Raw genomic sequence first — 26,149 nt, 5'->3', positions numbered from 1 at the left:
TATTCTTAGCCGTCGTGAGGCCTCGGGGACGAAAGTGCCTCGCCTGATAATCTGACGTGTTGCCTGATTCGGTGGGTGGGCCGCACTGTGGCCGACAGCCCCGCCGCTGCTCCTGAATCCCAAGTCGTTCAGATGGTTAAGTCAAAGCAGAGATTAAATAGAGGAGAGCTCTTTAAGGAGGAGCTGGCAGACTGTCAAGCCTGCTGAGGGAAGTTGGGTAACTCGTACATCTTGCCGGAGCGCAGATTGCACTCGGTGGGGGATGCACCTGGCATGTTTAACCCCGCTGCCCAGGGCTCCTGTGAAATAAGAAGGGCGCCGGTCCAAAACTCTGCTTTTCGGTGCTTATCTCCTTCCCTGCTGGCGCCGGGGACGTTTTCCTCCTCGCCACTACATCAGAGCCGATAATGTGATGGATTCGTGTGGAGCTGCGCCAGGTTCCGCATCAGTGTTATGATGTCAAATTAGAAAATGAGCTGGGACCCTCAAAAACAGAAGGCGCAAATTGAGATGTAGAATTGTGCCCCAGTCTCCGGCATCATTTAGCAGCAGCTGCTCTGTTTTTAAAGAAGAGACAAGTTGTGATCGGTGATGTTTTTCTTCTCAATCTGCACCAGTTCTATGCAGACGTGGCCTCTTGGTGTTTCACCCCATCCACGGTGATCATGAGAGCTTTAAGAAAACACAGCGTCTGTGTTTGCTGGATTCTTTACACGAGGCAGATGAATATTTAATGCATTGTCTTCCTCTACTTACGTATTATATTTCCCCTTTTGTCTCAGGAGCACCAGAGACAGCGACGCGGACGAGGACGACGACGAGCGGCGGGTGAGCCGGGGCTGCACGCTGCAGTACCAGCGCGCCCTGGTCAAGGTGCTGACCCAGTTCCACACCACGTCCACGGAGGGAACCGACCAGGTCATCACCATGCTGGGGCCCGACTGGCAGGTGGACGTCACCGACCTGGTCCAGGACTCCCTGAAGGTGGCCGACCCCAGGATAGCGGAGCTGGTGGACAGGACCATCCTGGTGGGGCTGGAGCTGGGATCCACCGCGCTGAAGGTGAGAGGCTGAATGTTCACGTGAAGCAGGAGGGGGAAATGACGCGTCTGAGAGAGAGAGGCATGAAAACGTGCACTCGCCGGCCATCACGTGCAAAATAGAGGTTGATGTTAAGGGAGTGAGATTTAAAACTTAGAGCTCATTACTCTTTCTGAGTTCGCAGCAGCTGGTGGGAGCAAAGGAGACGAGTTCTTTCAAAGACTGTTGATGACTTTATTCAAGGATAATACGTCTTTATTCAAACAGATTTTCTCTGCTCTGGTCTTTTGTTATGATAATACGCTCCTCGGTATATTGGGAACACAGTGACACCACAGTAGAGTCCGACGGGAGAAGAAACAGGTTGAAACGTCTGTATAAACCGAACTCTTGTGTGTCCGTGCATACACAACTACGACAATTACTGCAGATCAAACCCTGAAGACGGTGGAGAAGCTGTGATGGAAGGTTGCAGCAGAGTTCGGGTTGTAATTACACCGTTTATCTCTATTTTCTCTTCCAAATACCTTTTGTCGACTGTGAGGTTTGTTCAGAACGTGTCTCGTGGTTCGATTCCCTGTGTTTCTTCTGCTTTGAAAGGAGACACATGCTGATTTCAAAGAGTTTCTTTCCTCTAGTGTGTTATATGTTAAAAGTTCTGCAAAGTTGAAACAGCCAAAGTCTGAAGGGAGCTCCTCTTCCCAAGAGAAAACACTAAAGCTCCTGAAACACATCGTCAACGTATCGTCTTTTCACGTGACATCACAATATCCTACATCTGCCAGAGTAGAAGCCGATATGAGCTTCCTGCACTGGAACCGGTTGACAAACTGAGTGTAGCTGGCCAATCAGAGCAGATTGGGTTTTGTTATCGGGAGGAACACTTTAAAGAAACTGGAGCCAAAACCAAATCGAACCGAAATGAGACGGTCTGGCGTCACCAGGTTGTCCCGCCCCCTCACTTCCTGCGCCGATATGATGCAATCGGTGTTTGAATGCAGCCTCTTGAAGGATTCAGGCCCTGAATTGAGACACAGTGGAGGGTTTCAGACAGAGGCTGAAAAGAGGAGCTGCAGAAATTTGCAGTCTGAGGTCAGTGATGTGTTGTGAACGTTCCTTTCTCAATCGAATAATCCAATTTAAAAAGATGAACCTGAGCAGAACATGTCTCCTTCAAACTCTTTCAGCAGTTACCCTGGTGAGTACAAGGTTATTATGAACTCCGGGAATAATGGCTCGGTCTATGTTCTGGGAAACTTATCCGAAAAAGTTTATATATTATTGTCACTCTTCATCCTCTGTCTTATCCTCTTCACCCTTTTTGTCTTTGTCTATTATAAGATGTCTCTGCTACTGTTGATGTCCAATAAAAGAGCTGCCTGACATAAAGAGCGTATAAATACATTGACCGAGGCGCGTTCAGACGTCCTTTATAGAGGAAACGGCTAAAGTTATGTCTCCTGCCCAGTGATTTACCGACGCCTCACTGGTCATTTATGTGAACCGAGTTTTGATCACCGTGAAAGATCCAAGTTTCAGCCTGTCAGGAGAAAGAGTAGTCGCCTGATGGATGTGTCAGATGATGGAGAAACAGGGAGGAACGATACAAGTCGCCAATTCATCATTTTAAATGAGCAATAAATCATTTGTAATCTGCCGAAAGGTTTGAATAATTATACATCAATTTAGCACCAGACGTAACTTGACTCACATCAATTGTGAAGATATAAATAAATATAAAATGAATAAATAAGATGTTATAGAAGTGATCTCAGTCCTTGTGAACTTTGAAAGATGGATTGTGACGTGGAAACAACGGGAGATGTTAGATAAATCAAAACTGATTTACTGATCAAGACATAGTAATAAAGTCTAATAAATAGAGTCTCCAATTAACCCAATGTGCATGTATCTGGACTGTGGGAGGAAGCTGGAGAAAACCCAAGCAAACGTAAGGAGAACATGCAAACTCTGCACAGAAAGTTCGATCTAGTAACGACTGCTAACATGGCAAATAACGTTAGAGGTCGTTTAACGTGTCCCTGGAGGCGGGTGTCACTCCCTCGTTTCCTCCGTCATGTGTCAAAGTTCCCAGCATGACGTCACGTCATGAAAACCTCAGTGACCAGATCAAAAACCGCCAGGCGTCCTCCTGCCTCGGCCCCTGAGGGTGCGAGCGAGCGTTCCCTGAAGCGTCTCGTGTTGAAACGCCACGAAGGGGGAACAGACATGAGATCTCTGCCGACTGACGCTTCACAAAAACCCTGACAGCACAAAGCGGTTTGAAAGCTGCCGTTCAGAGCTCACTCGACAATTAACGGTGAAATTGTTATGCTGATTTGCTGCCAATGAACAGAGTGTATCTCAACAATGGCGCTCGCACTGAAACCTTCCGTCTGTCAGAGGATTTGAATGAGTCTTTGAGTCTCGGGGAGATTGATTCAAATTGTCCACCAGCTCATGAATGTGAATAAAGAAAAAGGAGACGCTTTTGTCCACCTAGCGCAATATTCCAGACATTTGATTTCTTTGTTTTTTTTGGAAGGATGGCCGATGATCACTGCATGAATTATCTCTACGTTAAAATTAGGTCTCTTTTCACACAACAGAGAAATTACAGAAGGGTTTTAGAGGTTAAACTGTAAAGAAACCAGCGGTTAATTATTCCAAATAAAACAAAAACCTGTGTATTTCTCACTGATGACGGAGCAGAAATCGTGAACTTTCCAACAATTTTTCCGAAACCTGGTGGGAGTCGGGCGTTTAATCCAGAGGATTACTGAACAATGGCTGCCTCTCAAAGTGAAAAGCCCGACTCGGAGAGAATTCACAGTTGGTTCTCGGAGCAGAGATTATTTAATTAATATCTGCAAACATTGCAATCACCGCAGCGGAGTAGAAACACAATCATCTATAGAAGAGTTCATCTCCCGGGGAAATTCATCTTTGGTATTTATCTACTATAATATGAGCAAACTGTTACGTGTGTATCTGAGCTACTGTCACTTTTACTGAGCAACAGCGCCCCCTGTAGTTACACATGATTAATTTTGTTAGGCTATTTGTCCGAGCGATTAATTTATGTTTTCATGTAGAGAGAAAAATCGTAACTGAGCAAACTGATTGAGATTATTGTGTTTTAATAATTCGCCAAATATTTGCCAGACAGACTAAAGCCGTAAAGCAACACTAACCAACTTTTACCGAGCAGCAGCGCCCTCTACAGTCTATCAATGCGTCACTTCCACACGTCTCACATCGTACTGTAGGTTCCACCAACAACTTATCTGTTACATAATTCATTCATCGATTTACTTTATACCGACGTTAAACTGTTCAAATATAATCTTTTTGAAAATAGGCTTGTAATCTTTGCAACTCAGCATGTGAGCAGGTAATAAATTCATTGAAATGTCCGAGTTCATTTGAGATCTCGACAAATGACAAACACCCAAATGTTCCATGTGTTGAAATATTCAGGTGTTTGGGCTCTGGTCTTATATGATGGATGGATGGATGGATGGATGGATGGATGATGGATAGATAGATAGATAGATAGATAGAAGGATAGAAGGTAGAAGGATAGATAGATAGATAGAAGGATAGATAGATAGATAGAAGGATAGATAAAAGGATAGATAGATAGATAGATAGATAGATAGATAGATAGATAGATAGATAGATAGATAGATAGATAGATAGATAGAAGGATAGATAGATAGATAGATAGATAGAAGGATAGATAGATAGATAGATAGATAGATAGATAGATAGATAGAAGGATAGATAGATAGATAGAAGGATAGATAGATAGATAGAAGGATAGATAGATAGATAGAAGGATAGATAGATAGATAGATAGATAGATAGATAGATAGATAGATAGATAGATAGAAGGATAGTTACAATCAAAGGCATCACACACATATAAATACAAAATATAAGAAAAACTAAAAATGTAAACCAAAAAAAGGTATACTCTCATAAATACAAATACACCAAAATATAAATATGAAAATATATATATAAGCAAACTGTATAAAAACTGTATAAATTCAACATCATCACATCTCTCTCTGTTGAGGATGTGTCTGATCTTAGTCTGTAGCTGAAGGCGTATGAGCGTAAACAGAGTCACACATCACGACCTCCGTCCCAACGTGTCACACGGGAGCGACACGTCTCGCGAGTCACCACATTCGTCACATATCGTCCCTCCGTCCCCCCGGCTCACTGCACCTTGATCCGTCCAATTAAGTTAACAACGTGCAGGACAGTCATTTTATCGCAGCGGCGACTTGGACGACTCAGACTCAGTCACTGTCGTGGGACGACGGGGGGGGGTCACAGAGGTTTACTCCACAGCTGCTGCACCCACTTACTCTGCTGTGTTGTGGGACGCTGTGTAATTGCCCTGAAGTTTACAGGACGGTAAAAGTTGAGAGCGGGCGGGGGGGGTTTATGTTTTCATCTTTTCACCACGTTTCAAGAGGTATTACACTCGTATTTCATCAGTTCATCCTCCCGGAAGAGGAGCACTTTGTATTTCGGGCAAACAAGCATAAAGAGGCCGGATACGTATCAGCGCTCGTCAGTGTTGATTATCCTGAAGGGAAGCATAATGGGAAATGACCATAAGCTCCACAAAACGACGGCTGGAGCTTTGTGGAGTTTAAAAGGTAAACACACTAAATTGATCCGTCTCTTAAGTCCACAAAAAAACGGATCAAGGTTTAATTTGCTTGAAGCTCCTCCTGTGAAGATCCAGGGGTATTTTATCATACGTGTGCAACTGAGGGAGCTTTGTTTTTTAAATTAATCTCTATTTATTTAGAAAACACGTAAATAAAAAGAGAGAAATTCTCAAAATAAGAATTAATTATTAACAGTTAATTATTTAATCTACATATTTGTACAAACTTCACACTTGTTATAACTACTGTTAATATACTGTATGTTTTATTCATTTTTCTGCAAAATGTAGAAATATATCTGAATTTACCAGATGCACAAAAACCTCATTTGACTCTTCAGCGTTTTTTATTTATTTCTCCCGTCTTCTTCTTTCTTTCTGTTCTTATTTACACTCCGGTGGAGTTTCCATCCGAATGAAGCTGTGTTTACATTTCTTAAAAACAAAGGTACAACTCCACGTCGTCTCACTTTGCTCGTCTCAAGGGACTGTGAGGAAAAAAAAAACTATTTCCCTGAGTCCCTGCAGTTTGAATTTCAAAAGGATAAAAAGAAAAACGCGAGCTCACTATATATATAATGTCACATTCTGTTTGGGGTAATTTCCCACCAGGCCCCGTCATCAGACACAGACGTTACTGTGGGTTTAGAATGTGAATCTAAATTAGCAGGAGCGACGTGTCCTCGCTGCTGCTCGACTTTGTGATTTACACACGTACTCTTATATGTGCTTTTAACCTGAAAGAGCTACTTTTGGTGTTCTGGAGCATAATGAAAGTCTTCATCGCCCTCTGCAGACCCTTACATCATCCTCTGTGGTGAAATAGTGCTCAGCTTGCAACGCAAAGTCTGGTATTAATGATTCACGTTCCTGTAGAGAGCAGCTCGGTCCTAAACGATGTGAGATACCTGGAGATGTGCGAGGAGGCTTCGTCGGCTGAAAGGTGACTCGTGTGTTTCTGCTACAGTCGACACTCTGAGGTCCTCGGGAAAATCTACAGCTTGCACCGATAAATCTTCCCCCTGATTTTCTGTTGCTCCGTGCAGAAGTGTGATTAATTGAACGCCAGCTTCAAGGAGACAAGCAGACAGTGTATTAAGGAAAGATAATGTAATTTGATGCAATAGGCACCGGTCGGAGTCGATCCGCCGCTCGGACTCACCGTTGTTCCGGTGTTTGCTATTAACACCAGAGAAATGCTGCCGCGGTTTCCCGTGAAGGCCTCGACCACGACGGCGTGCTCGGCCTCACGGAGCCGTGCGCTCGGCGGTGACAGATAGAGGAGCTCTCGAGATGAAGAACATGTAAAGTGTAACTACTTTCTCGTGCTTCACTTCACCTCCGCCGCCGCCGGCAGCACCGATGACAAATTCAACCGGGAGCAGGGCTGGAAGGAGCTGCTCGACTGCGGCTGACCTCTGCTCGCTGCGGAGAGGGGAATGCAGATGACAGACGTGGGACACATTCATCATCTCGTTACTCTGACTCGCCGTGATTCAATACTCAGCCCAGACGATTAGATCTGGTCAAAAATAGCATCGGGTTATTTTTGGGGCGAGAGGTGCCGGCTTTTCATGTGTTAATGATCAGGACGGTCAGGAGAGGAGGCAGCGATGTGGAAGGAAACAGACTCGGTGGAGGATTAGTTGTTTTTACCTCCGCTAACGAGGTGACGTTTTAACCCCCGTTGTTTTTTTGTTTGTCAGCACGATTACGCAGAAACTCCTGAACACGTTTCCATAAAACACGGTGGAAGCTACGGACACGAGCCAAGAGACATCCCATTTAGTTTTGGTGCTGATCTGGACAAATATGCAGATGAGAGATTTGTTTTCCACCTTCCATTCATGGATCTTGATTTTAAAAAATTATATACAGATGCCATTCTATAGTTTTTCTTTGAAACACACTTTAAAGTAATGGTCACATTCAAAATGAATATGTATAAAATGTTTAAGAGGGATTTAAAAGTGTCCCGGTGGTGATGAGGAGCAGTTTGAGAGGAAGATGTTTTCCACATCTGCCAACAACAGAGATCCCAGTGACGAGAGCTGTCGTGTGCAGAACACTTCACTTCTGATTGATGGGGAAAGTAAATGACAAAATGAAATAATCATACAATATAATTCAATTCAAAAGTGCATCCTAAAAATGTCAATAACTAGGATATTATTGCCAATGCATGAAGCAGGTGGTTGCCATGGTGACGCCTGCTCGTGTCCAGTGTCCTGCAACATTGACCACATTTGTAGTCGTGCTAGCAGCGTAGCTCCAGGGGCGGAGGTGTCGGTCTGTTGGTCCAGACGATCCTCCGATGTGAAATATCTCATCGTCTGTGTGAAGACATTTGTAGTCACAAGAGGATGGACTTTGCTTTTTTCTCCAGTCCGACCAGCAGGATCTCAGTGTGGCTCTGCATGAACCATTCACTGGTTTCTGTTAAATTACATTCAGGCATAAACGTTTCCTTCTAAAATAATGATGTTGTGCACGTTTGGTGTCGACAAAAGACAGAAAGATGGACGACAGGACAGCTCTATTAAAGTGAAGCCTCCTCTGGTGGCTGGCTGCGGTATAGGTCATAGACCCTGCCTCCTCCATGTTAGCAGATGGGACATAAAACTGCTGTTGAGCACACGAATCAGTGGAACATCGATAACGTAACTCTGCTCCACGATCGCTACTGCACAGACTCTGGCTCCAGGCGTCCATCTTTATTTACCGTCTGGTATCAAACCCTAAAAGGAAATGGATACGTCCTCTAAAGTTACGGCGACGCAAAGATGTCAAACAATCACAATCTCTCCGCCAGAATAAAATCCAACGTCAATATCCTGTCTGCTGACGATCAACATGTATGTATGCAGGGGCCTTCAGAGGTCTACTAGGGTCGGCTATCATCCACATGATGTAAATGTCATCATCAGACGCTTCACGCCAAGGTCTGCGTGGACGTCCTTGTCCGTCCACGCAGACACTTTGCTACAAGGACATAAGCTGTGCATGTACGAACAAGTATGAGAAGAACGCTCGTCTGTGCTGATACAACAGAGTTCAACGAGGCTAAAGATCGACATCTCTTGCTTTTTATCTCGTGACTTCACTGAAGTTTTCTCGACCTGTAGAAGTTTTACTGGGACGTTGTGAGAAATGTAAGAAAATCATCAACTGGGCTAAAAATAAACGAGGCAATCTGAGGAAAAAGTCAAAAAAAAACAATTGTTCACTTCATCAGCAAACACACAACGGAATGAATCACAGACATCAGAAATTGATGACAGTCGGGGAGAAAATCTGTCTCCTGGGCTTTTTTATTTTTTATTTTCAACGTGACAAAAGAGTGTGTGAAGCTTAATTTCCCTCTTCAAGTGCCAGCAGCCCCCTCCGCCCCCCCGCCCCCGCCCCCAATAACATCGTTTTAAAAACAGAAGACTGCATCAGTGCCAACAGAATAAATAATCAACCCAGAGCATTGTTTGTCTCCGTTGAGCTTCTGCTCAAAGCTTTACAGCCTGACGGATCGTTCTGTGATCTCCACTGACGCAAAACTTATTCGTGCCAATTAATAAAAAGCTTTAAAAGTTCAACTGACTTGAAAATCAGAACTATCATCAGTCACATTATACTCGACTATTTTCAGCTCCAAACTATAAAAACATCACTTAAAACAAACCCTCAGATCAGAATGACTAAACTCGACCTTTGTTAAATGTTTAAAGGAACACGTCGCAACTTTTACTGAGCAGCAGCGCCCCCCGCAGGAGCACGTTATTAATTATGTTGGCCTCCGTGTCTGAGCAATTAAGTGGTTTTCATAGATATTACCCATGATCCTCTGCTTCCTGAACCAGAAGAGCTGCTGCTGTAACAAATCCACCAAACTCTGTTCAGAATTCTTCATGTTTTAAAAGTTTCCTGCTGAATATTGAAGATAAACTCTGGTTTTTAATAACTTCAGAGTCTTTTGAACTGATCCACAGTTCAGCTTCACTCTTCAACTCGCTGCAGCTGATTCTGACAGTTGAAGCTGTGACTCTCAGTCGGATCCATGAATGAAAGAGGAAACTTCTCCATATTTACAGTCAGTAATTCATCAACTATCAATATCAACTAATTCCAGAAACCTCTCTCGGCCTTGAGCTCAGATCCCCTGAGATCCGCTCGTCTCGTCGGCTTCACACTTGTCCATGTTGATATTTAGCAAATCACAAGTTTCATGTGCTGAGATTCAGGTTTAGTTCAAAGCATAAATGGACTTTTTACAGTTTTAGAAAGAAAAGCCGCAACCAGCGTCACCACAGGTCAAACAGCCCATTTCAAACAGTTTATCACTGCTCCAGTCAAACTCTTTGTGAAACTGCTAATTTAAGGATAACAAGTTTCCTCGTGTTGCTCTAAGTTTGCTTCATCTGCTCCTCAGAGAATTAGGAACAGAGATGATCCTCTGAAGTCTGATTTTAAATATGAGGTGAGACTCTGACACAAGTCGCCACGTTGTGACCATGAAGATAATTTGTTAACCGCAGGTCGAGCGGCTCATATTAACCTGAGGTGCTTTGTAAAACAGCTGAAATGAGGAATATCTTGTTGTAATTCAAGATTCAACTGGACTCGACTGGAGACGTTTTTTAAATTCTCATCCAAAAAGCCGAAGAACCGTAGAAGACTTTTTGGATTCGACCGACTGACAATCTCCACAGTCTCAAATGAGGTGTGACCGTTCCGCCTCAGTGAACCTCAGTGATTCAGCTCCGACCACATTCGACATCACTTCCAGGCGATGGACGAACTCGAACCGACGTCAGGTCAGAGAAACATCGGCCCGGTTTGATGATGAAGTGACGGCTGGAGAAGGTGACGGTCCCAGTTTAAAACCACTGAGCTTTGATTCAGCATCTCATCGGGAGAAACGCAGCATTTAAACTCAGAATATAAAGTAATGAATCATCATCACTTCTAGTATTTGCTTTCAAAGTCTTGTTTCTTCTTTTAATATTTTGTCAACGGTGGGCGGAAAGTGCCGAGAGCCATGTTTAAATAGATCTCTTAGAAAACGAGAGCTTGGTGTCTTATTGATGTAGAATATATATACATCTATTTATATTCTATATTTCAATTAGGTGTTTGGAATTGTTTCTCTTTTGTTTTAAATATTGAAAAGGTTGTGTTCAGGTACATTTGGCCAAAAGAAGATTATCGCTGTATTAAAGCTGAGGAAACAGAAACAGTGGAGACTGGAGGAGTTTCAGAAGTTTCGCTCTGCTGCACCTGAATGTGTAGCGATGGAAGTTTACTCTTAAATATCCAGGACGTTGGTTCCATGGCAACAGAGAAATAAAAGCCGGCACACGACGTCTCCAGGTTGGATCACAGAACCCCCGAAACAACCTGAGATTCTGATTACATTTTTTTAAGTTTAATACAATCGATGCACAATGCGGGGGAAATCGTGTTTTGACATTTGTACGCGGCCGCCGATATTGATTTTAATTGTGTTAGGATTTTCTTTTTGAGACACTTTAATTGGCCTGTGAAAAATATCAGCCGCAGCCAAATGCTACAGGAAATAGCAGAAAATCGATCGTAGGCAGTTTTCGGTGGCGGGGGTGCTCTCGCTCTGACCTCGGCAGGATTTATGCACAGACGTGTGTTTTTTTTCACACTCGACTTTGCTCAGGACGCGACCTTCACCTCCCTGTCGCCATCGATAACAGGACCTGTAACGTTCACCTCTATCAACACGCCTGATGGAATGGACTCGAAGCTAGAAGTTCAAACAAAATCTCCACATCCGAGCTTCATGCAAATATTTGAGTTGAAGCAGTAAAAGCTCCTGGAGTGCGAGTGATTTATCAGGCAACTCGTGAAATCTTTAAACTTTATTTATGCATCATTTTACTATCCGGCCTCGGGGCTTTGTGAGCACGCTGTGTGTGTGTGTGTGTGTCTTAGTACGGTTGTGTGGACACGTCCAAACCATCGTTGTGAGGCTACGTCTAGATTGGGAGGAGATTTTGAGAAGACTTGGTTTGAGGTCTTATTTTGGCTTGAAGGAAACTCTAAGCAGAGAGTGAGAAGGAGTGAGACTTTATTTCACCGTCTGTCGATCGTATCTGGAGCTGGTTGTGCAAAGCGGTGGAGGTTTGGTCTTTTGTTGTGGTGTTTAAAGGTTAAGATAAAGAGGTCGAGAGTCTATGAGTGTCCTCAAAACAACAGACAGACCGACGTGTGCATGTTTGTGTGTTACACAACTCTCACATTCAAACAAAAGCATATTCAATCAAATCAAATATACTTCCATGTCGCCGTGGGGAAATTCTTCTTCTTCTCTGCAGCTGCAGAACATCGTGTAACAAACAACAAGAAACAGAACACGAGGACATATCGCGTAAGACCCAGAATAATAAAACAGAATAAAAGTGAGTGGAATGTTGCACTTGCCCTAAAACACTTAAAAAGATAAAACACAAAAAAGACAGAACGCATAAAAGATGAAAAAAATTGAAGTGGAAGCTGGCGGCAGAAAGTTTGAGCTGCAAAAAAAAAGTACTTTTGTAACTTTAGAGTATTTCACTATTAGTTGTTATAGTCAAATGTTTGGTTGATTGCGTTTGGACGCAGGACACGACGTATAAGTTCTGCTGTGGAAAACTCTGTGTTTCTTGTTTACAGCATCGACACTTAACGTCCTCATCACCAAAATCTCCTGAATCTGGTCGTCTTTCCAAACCTTTACAGTTCACACAGTGAGATACATAAAGCAAAATGTCAAGGGCGGAGGAGTGGAGGTGCTGCAGGGGGAGACGGCTGCAGGAGGACTCTCAGCTAATGGCAGCACTTAATCGTATCCAGCCATTAACCTCTGTGAGCTGGAGGACATTAGGAAGCAGCATTAACGTGTTGTAGTGTAGTGCAGCGGCTTCTTCTTTCCTTTTTTTTTAATGCAACAGAAAACAGTCATCAAGTCTCGGGGTGTGATGTTGTAACGCAGACGAGAGAAGAAAGGAATGAAGGTGTAAATTGATCGGAGGTGGAGAATAGAGATAGAAATACGTTTCCAAGACACAAAGAAGCTTTAACTGCACCACAATAATAAGAAATCTTTTATGTTCTGAGGACAAGGCCCCGAACACAAGGATGACACCTCAGCACAGGGACTAAAAATTGACCCTGGACTTTCTAATTGAGACTTTCAAACTGGGCAGACGATGCATCTGTAAAAGAAAAGTCTGACTAGGCCTCAGCAAGTTGCACATTAACGACCACTGAGTTTTTCCAGGGTCTTTCTGTGTTTACATGTTCTCCCCGTGTCTGCGTTCATTTCCTCTGGGTACTCCAGGTTCTGCTGGGTTCTGTCGGCCCAATGTCAGCGGGGATCTGCCCCAGCCTCCCAACAACCCTTAAAATATGCAGAATAGATAATAAATGGATGGATTGATCATTTATTGCTCCTCACATATTGAAAACAAATACAAAAGCAATGATCAGAGCTTAAAAAAAGAAGCTCAAACTCCTCTTTCATGATTATATTTGCTTTGTTTTGCCCCACGAATGGAACGTGTCGCCATAGTTGTGAGGATTTGATTCAGGTTTTCTGTGAAATGATAAATCCAGGAACCTCACAGAGTCAACACAGAGGCCGGGGAGTTGCACGCGCTGAGAGATTGTGTGTAAAGAAAAGACGAGCGCCAGGCGGAGAGGAAGAGCGGCCACGAGTGGAGGAGGTGTGGTGAAGTGCGTGAAAGCTGGTTCTCGACCTCTGACAGAATCGTAACTGCGCAAACTCCGGCTCATTATCAGCTTGTGCAGAATATTTGCCCGAAATACAAAAGCAACAGTTGCATATTAAAAGGACATGATGAGCTTCTGCCTTATTTGTAGGCAAGATTTTAAAAATGTTCTTTTTTCTACCAGGACTGTGCCATTATTTGATAAGTGACTTATATCTTCAGGGCTCCGTGCAGATCATAAAGGAATTAACCATAAAAAACGAATTTATTCTGTCCTTGAAACCTCGATTCTAAAGAAATCACAAGCTGCAGAGGCTGTAAGTGTGTGTGTGTGTGTGTATTTTGTGCACGTGTGTGTGTTTGTGAGGAGAAAGTTTACGAGCGTCTCGAGTGCGACAGAAATCATAACGCACTGAGACCAAATTAATGAAAGCAGACACCTGCAGATGCATCTGTTCCCGCAGATGATTTGGCTCGAGCTTTTTTTTCTTCCGTGTGACAAATTGCTTTGCACCAAATTATGTGGCACCGAGCTCCGAGCCGAGCGTTGTAACAAAAAAAAATGATCAAAACAATTACGTAGAAAGCGTCGAAAACACACAGTCAGCTTCTTCCCTCGCATCCTCCAGGTGAAGAAGCACCGTGTAAATAATGTCATCGACCGCAGTGAGGGGGGACGTCTGCACAGAATCGTTTGATTATTCATATATTCTTTTATAAAACCTGTTTTTTTGTGGAGGAACTAGTTTTGTTTCACAATCTCACACTGAATAATGGTGATTAAATGGAGCCCTGAACGATCCGAGCTTCACCATTCACACTTTCAGATGCCAGCTCCAGTCGTAAAAAAAAAAATCCTCTAGAAGACGGAGGGAAAGATTTCCCCCCCACCACCACCCCCCCACCACCCCCTGTCTGAGGACCAGGCCGCAGCTTGGCTTGAATTGCCCTTCACGTTGTTCAAGTCCCTCTCGACCTCTAGTCGCTCTTGCAAAGTGAAATGTTTTAAAAGTGTTTAAACTACCGGGTTGCAGAGTCCTGTCAGACAGAAAAGGAAAAGAATAGCCTGGTATTACTTGAAAAGGGCGAGAGCGGCCGTGAAGGGGGCGCTCAGATGGGCACGAGTGTTTCTGCAAACTGTCACTTTGAAAAGGAGGTGACGGCTTTCGATTGCACTTTTTTTTTTTGGTCGTGCGCTTGCAGATTGATTCCGTCTCCACTGGGTGTGTTTGTTTGTTTTTCCCGATGATAGACACGGAGGCTTTGACGCATGGATTCTAGACGGACTGGAGCAAACATCAGCTCGGAGCACTTTAATCCAAAATTGGCTTGTCACGGTCTTTATGAGCTTCAGAAAGACAATAACGCTCTCGTCTGTCCTGGACTCCAACGACGTCCCCCTCTGTCACGAGGGAGAAACAATAACAGGTTTGTTTTCCTGCGCAGGTGGAGTCTCCGCTGGCGGTGGATGCGGTGCTGGGAGAGTCTGCCTTCTCCGTCACGGACGACAAGGTCTCCATCACCGAGCTGCGGGTTCACGCCGTCTCGGGCTTGACCCTGTCGCTGCAGCCCAGCCCCGGCAACAGCCACACCATGGTGGCCAAGGCGACCGGCGTGCAGACGCTCACCGCTCCCAAACAGGTACAGCACCACTCATCACACCGCGCAGAAAGAGATTACCAGCAAGAAATACAGGGAATATTACATTACATTATATTATTATGAAATGTCTTCTCACTTCCAATCTGGGGAGGAAACGTTTGTCCTCACACAGCCCTGCCTCCTCCTATAAATTACATTTCTGTATTCGACTAAACCGCTGCAGCAAATATGTTTTGCAGGGAAACTTAATCTGCGTCTGACAAACGTTCAGAGGCGACACATTTTATTGAGTGAATGAATCTCTGCAGCAGAATCTCCAGGAGGTTCAGGAGGTCGAGGTTTGCATCTGCAGTCCGGTCTCTGTCTATGTCCGGGTTCAGGAGAGGTTAAGGATTTAGTCTTTTTCTCAAACTGTCTGATGTCAATGTGTCTTGGATAAACAAGACTCAAATCTTTCCCATAAACTAACAACATGTTGCTGTATTTGCAGCTTTATACAAACTTGATTTTCAGGAAACAGTTTTGTTTCACCAAGGTTTAGGGTGAGATGATGTAACGGGTTCATCCTTCGGTTAGTTCCCACCCGCAAAAATCTCATGGAAATCGGTTGAGAAGTTTTTTGCATAATCCTGCAATTTTCAAACAAACCGATGAAAACACAACCTTCTTGCTGCAGGAGGTGAAAACTTTGCATATGAGTCATTTGCTTCCTGGAGAAATTCCCACAACGCTGCCTGAAATATAAAGTTATAAAGTCTGAAAAATGGAACAACACAGTGTTGAAAATATATATTTTATTTATACGGATGAAGTAAAAAATATCCAGTTTGCCTCAGTTCCCTGAAAAGTTCACAGTAATTGTGGACGAGCTTAAACGTTTCAGTTTGTGGCTCCTCGTCATAATAATTGTTGGTTTGGCAGAAAACACAGGGAATCAAGTCTTCAAATAAATATTGAGGAATTATAAAAAGTTAATTTTCTCATAATAACGTCCAAAAACCTACTTTTTGCTCCAGTATATGCAGCGGTTCTGTAGCATCATCGCTAAAATACGTCTTATTCCTTTTTAACACTTGAGTATTTTCCTTATTTCTGTCTCCAGAGAAGTAAAACAAAGATTATTTTCAAATCCCTCCAGCGGCTCCGTCACCAAACAGGCGTCTCTCTCACTTCTCGCTAATAAAATCATTTCTGAGCTAAATCCTTCAGCAAGGACACGAGGGTGAAGGCGGCTGAAGTGAAACCTCACTGTCATCGGTGCTGTTTTAATACAACCTTTAAACATTTTAACAATTCCTCGTTCATATTTTCCTTTTATTGAATAATTGCCAGAATGGATTGAAAAAAATCAGAAATCGCTGCTTTCCCTTTGCCTCCGTCTCCTCACAAAGGAAAAAGGATCTCGGCCGTTCACTTCAAAGAATTAATTGGCAGCCCTGCTTCACCTAGGGATGTGTGTGTGTGTGTGTGTGTGTGTGTGTGTGTGTGTGTGTGTGTGTGTGTGTGTGTGTGTGTGTGTGTGTGTGTGTGTGTGTGTGTGTGTGTGTGTGTGTGTGTGTGTGTGTGTGTGTGTCTCTGAGCTCCTGCTTTGCCCTTTCATTGGCCCGCGATTCGCTAAAAATGCAACGACAACCACATCGGGCATCAGTGAGGGAGACGCGAGCATTAAATTCCAATTTTTCTTGCTTTCCGCTTCTTGGCTACCTTGAAATTTAATTATTGTAATGTATTGTCCTAAGTGCTCTCCGAGGCCGGGCCATAAAAGGCAGCCAATTCCTCTGCCGGCAAAGCTCTCAGAGGAGCACCGGAGCTATTTCAAGCCATTTGATTCTGTTTCACAGGAAAACTTTGTAAGCGTTCTCTATCACTCTCGGAATGAATGAAACACATAAAGTATGGATGGGGATTGTTGGAAAATCAAGGTCCCTCTGCATTACTCTCTTTTCCACTTGACAGGGTTCCTCTCAGAACCGAGAGCTTCACCTATTTGAAGGTTCGTCATAAACCATTTCTGCTGCCGCGACACCGCGGTTTAAATGAGCAACTTAATAAGATGTTATTGGTTTTCGAGTTGATGCAGATGTCAACATTTTCCAGGGGAGTGTTTTCCCGCAGATGTTTATTTTTATAATTCAAGCTGTTCGTGTTAATTTTACAGTCACGCATACGTTTGTTCTCTGGAGCCATAAAAATACAAATCAGGGGAAGATTCATCCAAATACAGATGAGTTTATGGAAATAGAGTAATACGACAAAGTGTGAGGGCAGAACAATAAAGTTTTAAATTTACGAGAGTGAAGCTGTAAGGCTAATTTCCTTTCCTTGAGTAGGAATGTCAGCCCATTGCCTGCGGTAAAATGAGGAATGTGGAGCATCTTAAGTTCTGTAGTAAAATACTTCATCTTTTAGCTCATCAGCACAACATTATCATAAATATCAGGATTTAAAAAATATAAACTGCCTCTTTTGTGGAGAAAGAAAGAAACTCATGCAAAGCAGAGGGGATTAAGATTTCATCTGTTTGTCTGTTAGTTAGCAGGATTAAGAAGAAAAGCACTGGATGGATTATCACGACATGAACCCATTCAGTTTCGGAGTGGATCTGTGTAAATTGGCAGATCCATGAGTTTTGTTTCACTGTCTCTAGATTGGAAGAGACAGGTACGCAGACTCAATAATTAAAGGGAAGTTCTCGTGTGTGAGAGAGGAAACTGTATTTCACATCTCCAGTTGAAACCTCGAGGTCCGACCGCCTGCATGAACGGTAACGACTTTATGAAAAGATCGGGGCAAGCGAGCACACGATGAATAAGTTAGAGATCTCGTATGTTTTCATGAAACTAGCAGGACAAACTGGGATATGACGGGTTGCCACAGTCTTTATCATTAATGGGAAACGCTGCTTTGACATCTCAGAGCCTCCTCAGAGTTTCTCATGACTTCACTCCTTCGTACTAAAGCTCGAGTAGGTTCGATGCAAAATTAGTAATAGTGCCACTCGCCTTTTTCTTTTTAGCAACACTTTACCCAACCTCCTACGTCCCTGCAGCAGATCTGCACGGAGCAGCAGGTGCCAGTTGTTTTGTCGGAAAAAGAACGCCCGCACATTTCCTCTCCCCTATATCAGCTTATTTGGTAGCAGAGTCGTTGGATGTATTATTCAAATGATCCGTATCAAAGGCTGTCTTCATTCTGTCGTCCTGAGCTGATAGGGGGGACAGGCTCCTGGTGGAATACCATGACAACAAAGACGTCATCTCCCAAACTGGAGATGACGTCCAGGAGTTTCACCCTGAGATGACGCAGCGTGCACCTGCCTTTTGTACGAGAATCAAACAACAGAAGCAAACCTGTCGGACTCTGTTTTACAAACGTCACTGTTTCCCTCTTTGTCGGCTCCGCTAATTGTAGGTTGAAAAGAGCTGTAAACAAAGGCGACTGTCAAACGCTGCGTTGATTACACAGTCGCCGGGTTTACTGTGCGGCAGATCAATGTTGTCAAATACCCAGCATGCATCTCATCCGGCGTCTCTGCAGGGGGGGGCAGAGACACAGTGAAGCGTGATAGAAAACACAAAGTGAGAAGACTAAACACAAACAAACAAAAGAAGAGACAGACAAAAACCGCGTCATCGGGAGCTCGCACTGCTGCATGTCCCACATCTGTCCGTGTGTTAGCCTTCAGGACAACGCAGACTTTCCCTGCACCCCCGTCCTCCTGCGGGCTTGACAGTGTTTCTTCTTCTGCTGTGCACATCAGACGCAGGTCGAGGTCTGAACCGAGCGCGAGGAACCGTGGATGTTCGCTAATGCTCCGGAGATTTAGGGATCTGTGCGAGTCCAGAACTTCGAAGGCTCAGTCGATCAAGAGCTCAGAAAGAATCGGACCTGGACCGATGAAGTGTCCTTTAGAGAAATACAAACAAACGGCAGAGCCACAGCTTTGTGTTTTGGGGAATTACTTATATTTATGGCACGTCGAGTTTCAGAAATTATGAAACAAACATGTGAGAGAGGAATACTACAATTTAGATTAGATTAGATTACACTTCTGAAATTTGCATCCCAAGACGTCTATTCCCGATCATAGACAAGTTAGACAACAGAACTAAAAATACACAAACAGATGAAACTGAACATTGAAAAACAAGCAGCTGCGGCACCTTATCATGAAATGTTAAAGAAAGTGAAAATACAATCATAAAAATTCTCCAGACCCGTTAGATGCTATATTCAGCTGATTAAACTTAGAGATCAAACAGAGATCATTCCTGTTGACTAATTGAATTTCTGTTGTGATAAAAACATTTATTCGATTCAAACAAAACATTTTGGTTCTGGTGTCAAAGTTAAATGACTGTAGAGAAACTAACCCTCCATGTTCTGTTTCTCTCTTCTTGCTCAACAGGAGGCCAGTTTTTCTATCTGGATGCTTTTCAGCGACAACACAGCCGCGACGCTGACGTACTTCGACCCCAAAGACTACAACCTCAACGCCTCCACGCTGGACGACAAGGTGGTGTCCGTGTCCCAGGAGCCTCAGCAGCGCTGGCCCGTGGTGGTGGCGGAGGGCGAGGGATCCGGCGAGATCGTTCGTGTAGAAATGACCATCTGTGAGGCGTGCCAGAAGACCAAGCGCAAGAGCGTCATCGCGTCTGCTGCGGTGTATGCGAAGGTCCGGTTTGGCCCGGAGGAAGACTCCGAGGAAGAGGTGACCACAGAGGGCGAGATCGAGCTGGTGCCCGTCACGAGACGCACAATCCTCGATCCCAACATCAATGGAAGAGTTTATGAGACGTCCAACGAGCAGCCGGCCAGTGTTCCCATCGATTACACCAACTTCCCCACGATTAGCAATGAGGAGCAACCGACTGAGAGCGACGAAGAGGAGGAAGACGACTTTGTGCATTCACCTCGCAACATGACCGACCTGGAGATTGGCATGTACGCTTTGCTGGGAGTCTTCTGTCTGGCCATCTTGGTCTTTCTCATCAACTGCATCGTCTTTGTGCTGAAATACCGACACAAGCGGATCCCGCCCGAAGGTCAGGCCAACATGGACCACTCCCACCACTGGGTGTTCCTGGGAAACGGCCAGCCCCTGAGGGCCCAGTGCGACCTCTCCCCGCAGCAGATAGAGAGTCCCAGTAACCCTTTGGAGGGCGTACAGACTTGCTGTCACGGCGACCACCACAGCAGTGGCAGTTCCCAGACCAGCGTTCAGAGCCAGGTGCACGGGCGCGGCGACGGCAGCTCCGGTGGCTCGACGAAGGAGAACAGCGAGGACGCCAGCTCACCCACCTCCAAGCGCAAGAGAGTGAAGTTCACCACCTTCACCACCCTCCCCACAGAGGAGCTGCCCTACAACTCCATCCCCATTGCAGATGAGGAGGACATTCAGTGGGTGTGCCAAGACATGGGCTTTCAAGACCCAGAGGAACTGCACGACTACATGCGCAGAATAAAAGAAATAGCCTGAGAGAAGCGGTGCGGTGTGAAGCACTGCTCTCGGCTTTCTAAAGAAACGTTACTTTCTATTTTTCTCTTTTTCACCTCTGTGAAAGGTAATTTTTTCACAAACTAAAAGGCCAATTGTTGTTTCGGTTCAGGTCTGTTCCATTTAGTTTGCACAGTGCTGTAATCTCATACACGCTCACACGGAAGAGGAGGGAGGAAGAAGCCAAAGACTTGACCACAGGATCTCGATCACTAGAGAAACCTGTAAAATTGTGGCTACGGGGAAATAAGTGTTTCACTGGGGAAGCCGAGCCATGGCCAGACGTGAGAGCTGCTCCGGGATCAGTTTGGGAGAGGAAGCCTGATGTGGACAGGAGGTTTAGTTTGAGCCACGTGTTCGCTGGTTCATTGGGACTCTGTAGTAACTGTACCTACGCCAAACTCAGAGGCCTTTGATGAACAGAAAACTGTCAAAGACTCTCGTGAAAGTTTAAAAAAAAGAAAAGAAAAAAAAAAATCATTTTGTTTTTTTGCCAAAGTAGGAAAACTTGTTCTTTTGACGGCAAAACTTCTTTCGTTGTTGTTCTCGGTGCAGCACACTCATGGTTTGTACTCATGCTCATTCTTTAGATTTTTCTACATTTCATAGGTCGTCTCAAACAGTGCCCGACAACTAGTCCTCCTGGTCCCCATCGAATCTAATGCCTTATCAAAAAAACGCTCACAGTTCACTCCTCCGGAACACGTGTCCTCACCGCGGCTCGAGCCAGCGCAGTGAGAGCAGCCGTGTAGAACACCACAGCTGATCTCCAGCATGAGGTGTAAGTAGAAAAAGAGCTTGTGTGCTGTGAGGGCCTCTCACAGTCTTTGCATGGCCGGGGATCTCGAGGCACAATCAGCAACTTTTTTCCAAATTTGTAAATGTTTGTATTGTAGTTCTATAATCATTCACACACACCGCAGAAGTAAGTATGTTACCATGCATTACACGCATGCCATGTCCGGCCTACACGCAGACATCCCTCTCTCTAGTATATGTATATATCGTATCGAGCGGGAGTCGCCGCCGGGCGCCACACATTTAACACGTTAGTCACTCCAACTGAGGGAAGTGCGCGGCTGGGGCGGATGTGTTGAAACTTTTATAGTCTTGTCGTGAGTAGAAGGTTTTGCCTCGGTGACGTCCCGACAGAGCTGCAGCTTTCTAACTAAGCTGGTATCGCATTTGATTGTCGAGCGCGAGAATTTTGCTATGCACCAGAACTGTGACGGATCGAAATCTCTTGATTTATTTCCCTTCCTTTAAATTCAGGCTGGGACCCCCAGGCCTTCTGGGAGAACTGAAACCTTCTCGCTGAAAACAAGATCCTCTAAACTCTGCAGGAAAAAAAACGTCCTCCACCCACAGAGAAGATTACTGAACAGATTATTGATTTTGCTCCATCCTTTAACTCATGGTCATCCCATGTTGTCATGATGTGTTTCAGACCCACTGTGTTCCGTCTGTAATCCCTGTTATGTTTGATATGTGAGATCGAACCCGAGGGGGGGGTCACGGATTTGCTTCGGCTGAATTTTGTTGAACGGGACCAGACACTCGCAGCTCTGACGCCGGAGGCCGTGAAGATGCTGCGGAGGATTTCGTTTCGAACAGGAATCTCACACAAGATGCTGATTGGCTTCATTGGCAATTCAGAGTGGGTGAGAACACCAGTGGAGGTCGAGTGCAGGTTTTCTTGTGCTAATTGCGATGTTGAATTTGTAAAGTCTGTGTAAAGAAAACAGAAAATGTGAGTTTCTGCAGGTTTGGGCAAGTTGTTATTTTTTCCCGTTTTTTTGCTGAAACAAACCACACAAGGCAGCTTTGTCTCATCGGAGGAATGAAAAACGGGTTTGGCCACATTCACCAGTAGGAGCAGATTATTTGAAAGTTACCCAGTGTTAACTTCTCCACCTTTTCTTTAATACTCATCACTCTTACGAAGTTTAAGTAAGAAGTTCTGCTAATTCTGGCATCCGCGGACCATGCATCGTGCAGGACGGAGGCGTAGCTAGCTAGCGAGTCGTAGTAGGTGTTGAAACAGGCAACTCAGCAGGAGAATCACTGATGCTAATGTGCTCTATTTTTATATATCGTCACAGTCGTACAGGAGAGGTTGTGCTCGTTCTTAGCGCGCCCCCCGAGAAAATACCCAGACACAAAACAGATAAACGAACACAGGTCAGTACGTCACAGATTAGTCTCCTCACTTTGATTTTAGATATTATTTTCTAACATGTTTAATGTGTTTAGAGACAAATCCTTCACACCGACTTTAAAGGTTGACTGACAACACGACACTAAAGCAGAAGGGAAAGAGCAGAAAGTGCGATTTCGACGGGAAGTTGCAGAAGCGTAGTAGCTGAAGGCAGAGTTTGTATATTTAATTGCAGTTGCGGTGACTTTTCATCACGAGTGTGGACGACTGGAGACGACGTTTGAAGCTTGATGTTCCTCCGGCTCAGATCTCACACGGAACAAGTTCTCTTTCAGGACTAATGAAGCAACGACGAGACGGAAAATTAGTTTCCGTGTCACTTTCCTTTAATTCTCTCCTCCGCTGCTTCTAAGGGCTTGGATTTCTCTCATTGTTTCGTGCTAACCGACTTGACTGACAGATTTTTTTTGCTGAGAAACCCCAGTGTCACCTGTTCCCTCTGCGGTGATGAGGAGCGCTAAGCTCTTGTTCATTTGGTTTTCCATCCTTCCTGCTTCTCAGCCCCGGCAGCCTCGTTAGAGTCCCAATCCAGAATCGTTCTCCTTGTGGAAGAAATACCAGCATCATGTTTTCTATTTAGTTCAGCTCCTTATTCGTTTGCTGATTTCATGTTACAGCTAAAAACAATTGTTAAACGTGATCTAAAGACGGACACAGTGTCCTCCAGCTACGTTGTAAGATGCTTTGAGATTCTTTTCCATCTGTAAACCAGACCTCTCAATATTCTACATGTATATATATATTTACCCACATTTGATATATCGATAAATCCTGGATTGGGACTCGAAGCTTTTTGATTTTTACTGCATGACCTCTTTCTGTTCCTCGTGTTTGAAAATGAGCAACGAGCTGTAAAATAATCTTCAATCCGTGTTTAACATCTTTTGAAAGGGAAAGAGGATGAGACTTCTTTTTTTTTTTGCGAGTCCAAGCCCCGTCCTTCAGCCACAGCATCGACCTCGATCTGCCATGAGAGCTGAGAGAAGCTGGGAGCGTTTTAACACTTTCAACATTCACGTGTCTCAGGATGAATGTAGGCTCCTTAACTCCAACTGGCTTGTTTTGTGTGTTTCGTGTTGTCAGCCTCGATCTGGTGGCGTCGGTGTAATGGATTAAGTGTCTAATAGCAGCTTCTTTCAACTGTTCTGTTCACGATTTTTTCCAGTTTTTCCCACAAATTTACTCACACGATATGTAAATATGTTGCACATAATATTATACAAAACAGAAAAACTCTGATTTATAGATCATTTCTACATCCTACTTCGCATTCGTCTGTGGGTTTTTTTCATTTTTTTTGTAACGCTGTTTCAGTAACGCTGCATATATATTGGTTCTTTTTTAAATTGTCTTTAAGCTGCTAATAGAAACTTTAGTCTTCTTAACAACATGTAATAGAAGATCTTGAATTGTATTTTCCTGCTCTCCCTGTGGAAACTGTGCACGACGTGCACGACTCAGTTGGCTGTGCCAAGTTACCACCACACTGACTATACTATGTTAATGTACAGAGCACCGTTAAATTTCATGTATTCTCTTGAAAACAAACCCTTGTATTTTCCTGTTAAATGTAAAGTACTAAAGAAAATGCAATACACAAGTGATTTGTCCCTTTACTTCATTTACTGGACCAAAGCAGAATGTGTATTTTGTGTATTTATCAAACTCTCTCATGCGTGGTGTGTGTGTGTGTGTGTGTGTGTGTGTGTGTGTGTGTGTGTGAGCAGAGACGTTATCAGGGATTCAGCCCAGTCGCCTCCGACATGAAGGAACGCTGTGACCTTGAGGGATTCGGCTCATTGGCCACTTAATGCTTCACCAGGGAACTGATGCAAACATGTTTGATTTATACACTGTAAGGAGGTAATGATCATGCTTCAGCACTTCATATCTCGCTTAAACATTGTTTTAACTTTCACAACAAACCTGTTAATGCCTCCGCAGCAGCCAGGGACCAGAGTCAGAAGGTTTTCGGGTTCCCCGTCCAAAGTCCCTTTAGCACAATTTAGCACAAATGTTCACTTATGAAATAACTGATTAGATCTGGGTGGTCAAAGGTCAAAGGTCATGGTGATCTCCAATGAGTCCGGAATATAATCTGTGTAAAGTCCGTCCCTGTGAGGCGGAGTTGGTCTTCATGGCTGAACCGTGAAGGCTGAGCTGAGGACACTGAATGAGACAGTCGGGTCCACAGAGGTTTTCCGTGATCAGCGCCGCCCGCTTGTCCTGCTCTTATTCCTGTTGCTTGGCAACAAGAAAGTTTCAATGCCTCTTGGTTTTTAGCACGTCTACCGTCGGCTGCTAATTTGAGTTAAAGCCTGCACTCGAGCATCAGGTGTCTCGTCGGCTCTTCGAAAAAAACAGTTTGTTACAATAAAGCCGCAGTTTCTTGGAGGATGAAAGGAAACATTTATTGCCTTCATTTGAAGAAACCTTCGATTTGGGACGGGCTGCGATGCAATCAGTCTGAAAATGCAGCCGCTGAATTGAGACACGTAGAATAAACTGCTCTGGTTGACGGCAGCATACAGCAGCAGAGAGTTACTCTAGTTTATTCCTAACTGTACAGTATACAGTGCACGTGTTACACCTTCATCCATGCATGTGTCCCTGGCGGGGGTTGATCAGATCCTGGCATGAGTCCTACCAGTGTTTGAAGTCCACGGGTCACCGCTGCTCACCCCTCGCTGTGGCGAGTCTGAAGGCATTCGCTGCAGGAGCGTGAAGATCCTGCACAGACGTGAGCACAACCGGCTCTGCTGCATCTTTTCTGCTCCTTCAGCTGCTCCTGTTCACGAAATCCACACTCGCAGCTTTTCATTTGAAGTCTGGCTCGTGTTGACTCCGTGAGTTCAAAGTCCTGAGAACTCAGACGAGGCTCCGAGGTCATTAGGAGAGAATGAGTGCGTCCATGGGACTGAAGAGACAGATGCTGACAGCTGATCGCCAGATTAACATTTTATATTATAGTTTAGATGGATTTTCATATTTATAGTTGTGTATAAAAATGCACATTATTATCTAATGGCAGAAATGTAAAATCTGGACGTTAACTGCTGCTTCTTCTGTTGAGCAGATTCCCGACAGTTCCACAGAAAAGAGGAGATAAACTTTATTGATCCAACGATAAAGATTTTTTACTTTTTACAGCAGCAGCTATAAAACATGGTGAAAGTACAAAAAAATATACAATATACAAAAATTAAAATGAAAATACAACAGATGAGAGAGATGCTTCCCCCCCGACTTTGAAGAAATAGTAACACATTTATATTTTTAAATCGAAGGCGATCTGCTTATTGAAATCAAACGAGAGATGAATATAAAAATGTTTTCCTCGTGTTTCCTCGTCTTATCTTTGCACCTGA

General features: G+C 44.2%; 1 protein-coding gene across 2 annotated transcripts in view; it reads left to right on the top strand.

Moving 5' to 3' along the window:
• The window catches only part of tmem132e (transmembrane protein 132E), a 334,649-nt gene extending 310,268 nt beyond the window's left edge, over positions 1-24,381 (top strand). For both annotated transcript variants that reach the window (XM_035179084.2, XM_035179083.2), the window contains exons 7-9: positions 783-1,062; positions 14,911-15,105; positions 19,475-24,381. In XM_035179084.2, coding sequence (XP_035034975.2) covers positions 783-1,062; positions 14,911-15,105; positions 19,475-20,545 — 1,546 coding nt within the window. In that variant the 3' untranslated portion in view covers positions 20,546-24,381. The remainder of the gene's footprint in view (positions 1-782; positions 1,063-14,910; positions 15,106-19,474) is intronic.
• The last annotated feature ends 1,768 nt before the right edge of the window (positions 24,382-26,149 follow it).

The sequence above is a fragment of the Hippoglossus stenolepis genome, chromosome 15 (genome assembly GCF_022539355.2).
Source record: "Hippoglossus stenolepis isolate QCI-W04-F060 chromosome 15, HSTE1.2, whole genome shotgun sequence".
In the NCBI taxonomy this organism is placed as follows: domain Eukaryota; kingdom Metazoa; phylum Chordata; class Actinopteri; order Pleuronectiformes; family Pleuronectidae; genus Hippoglossus; species Hippoglossus stenolepis.
This window is presented reverse-complemented; position numbering and strand designations above follow the sequence as displayed.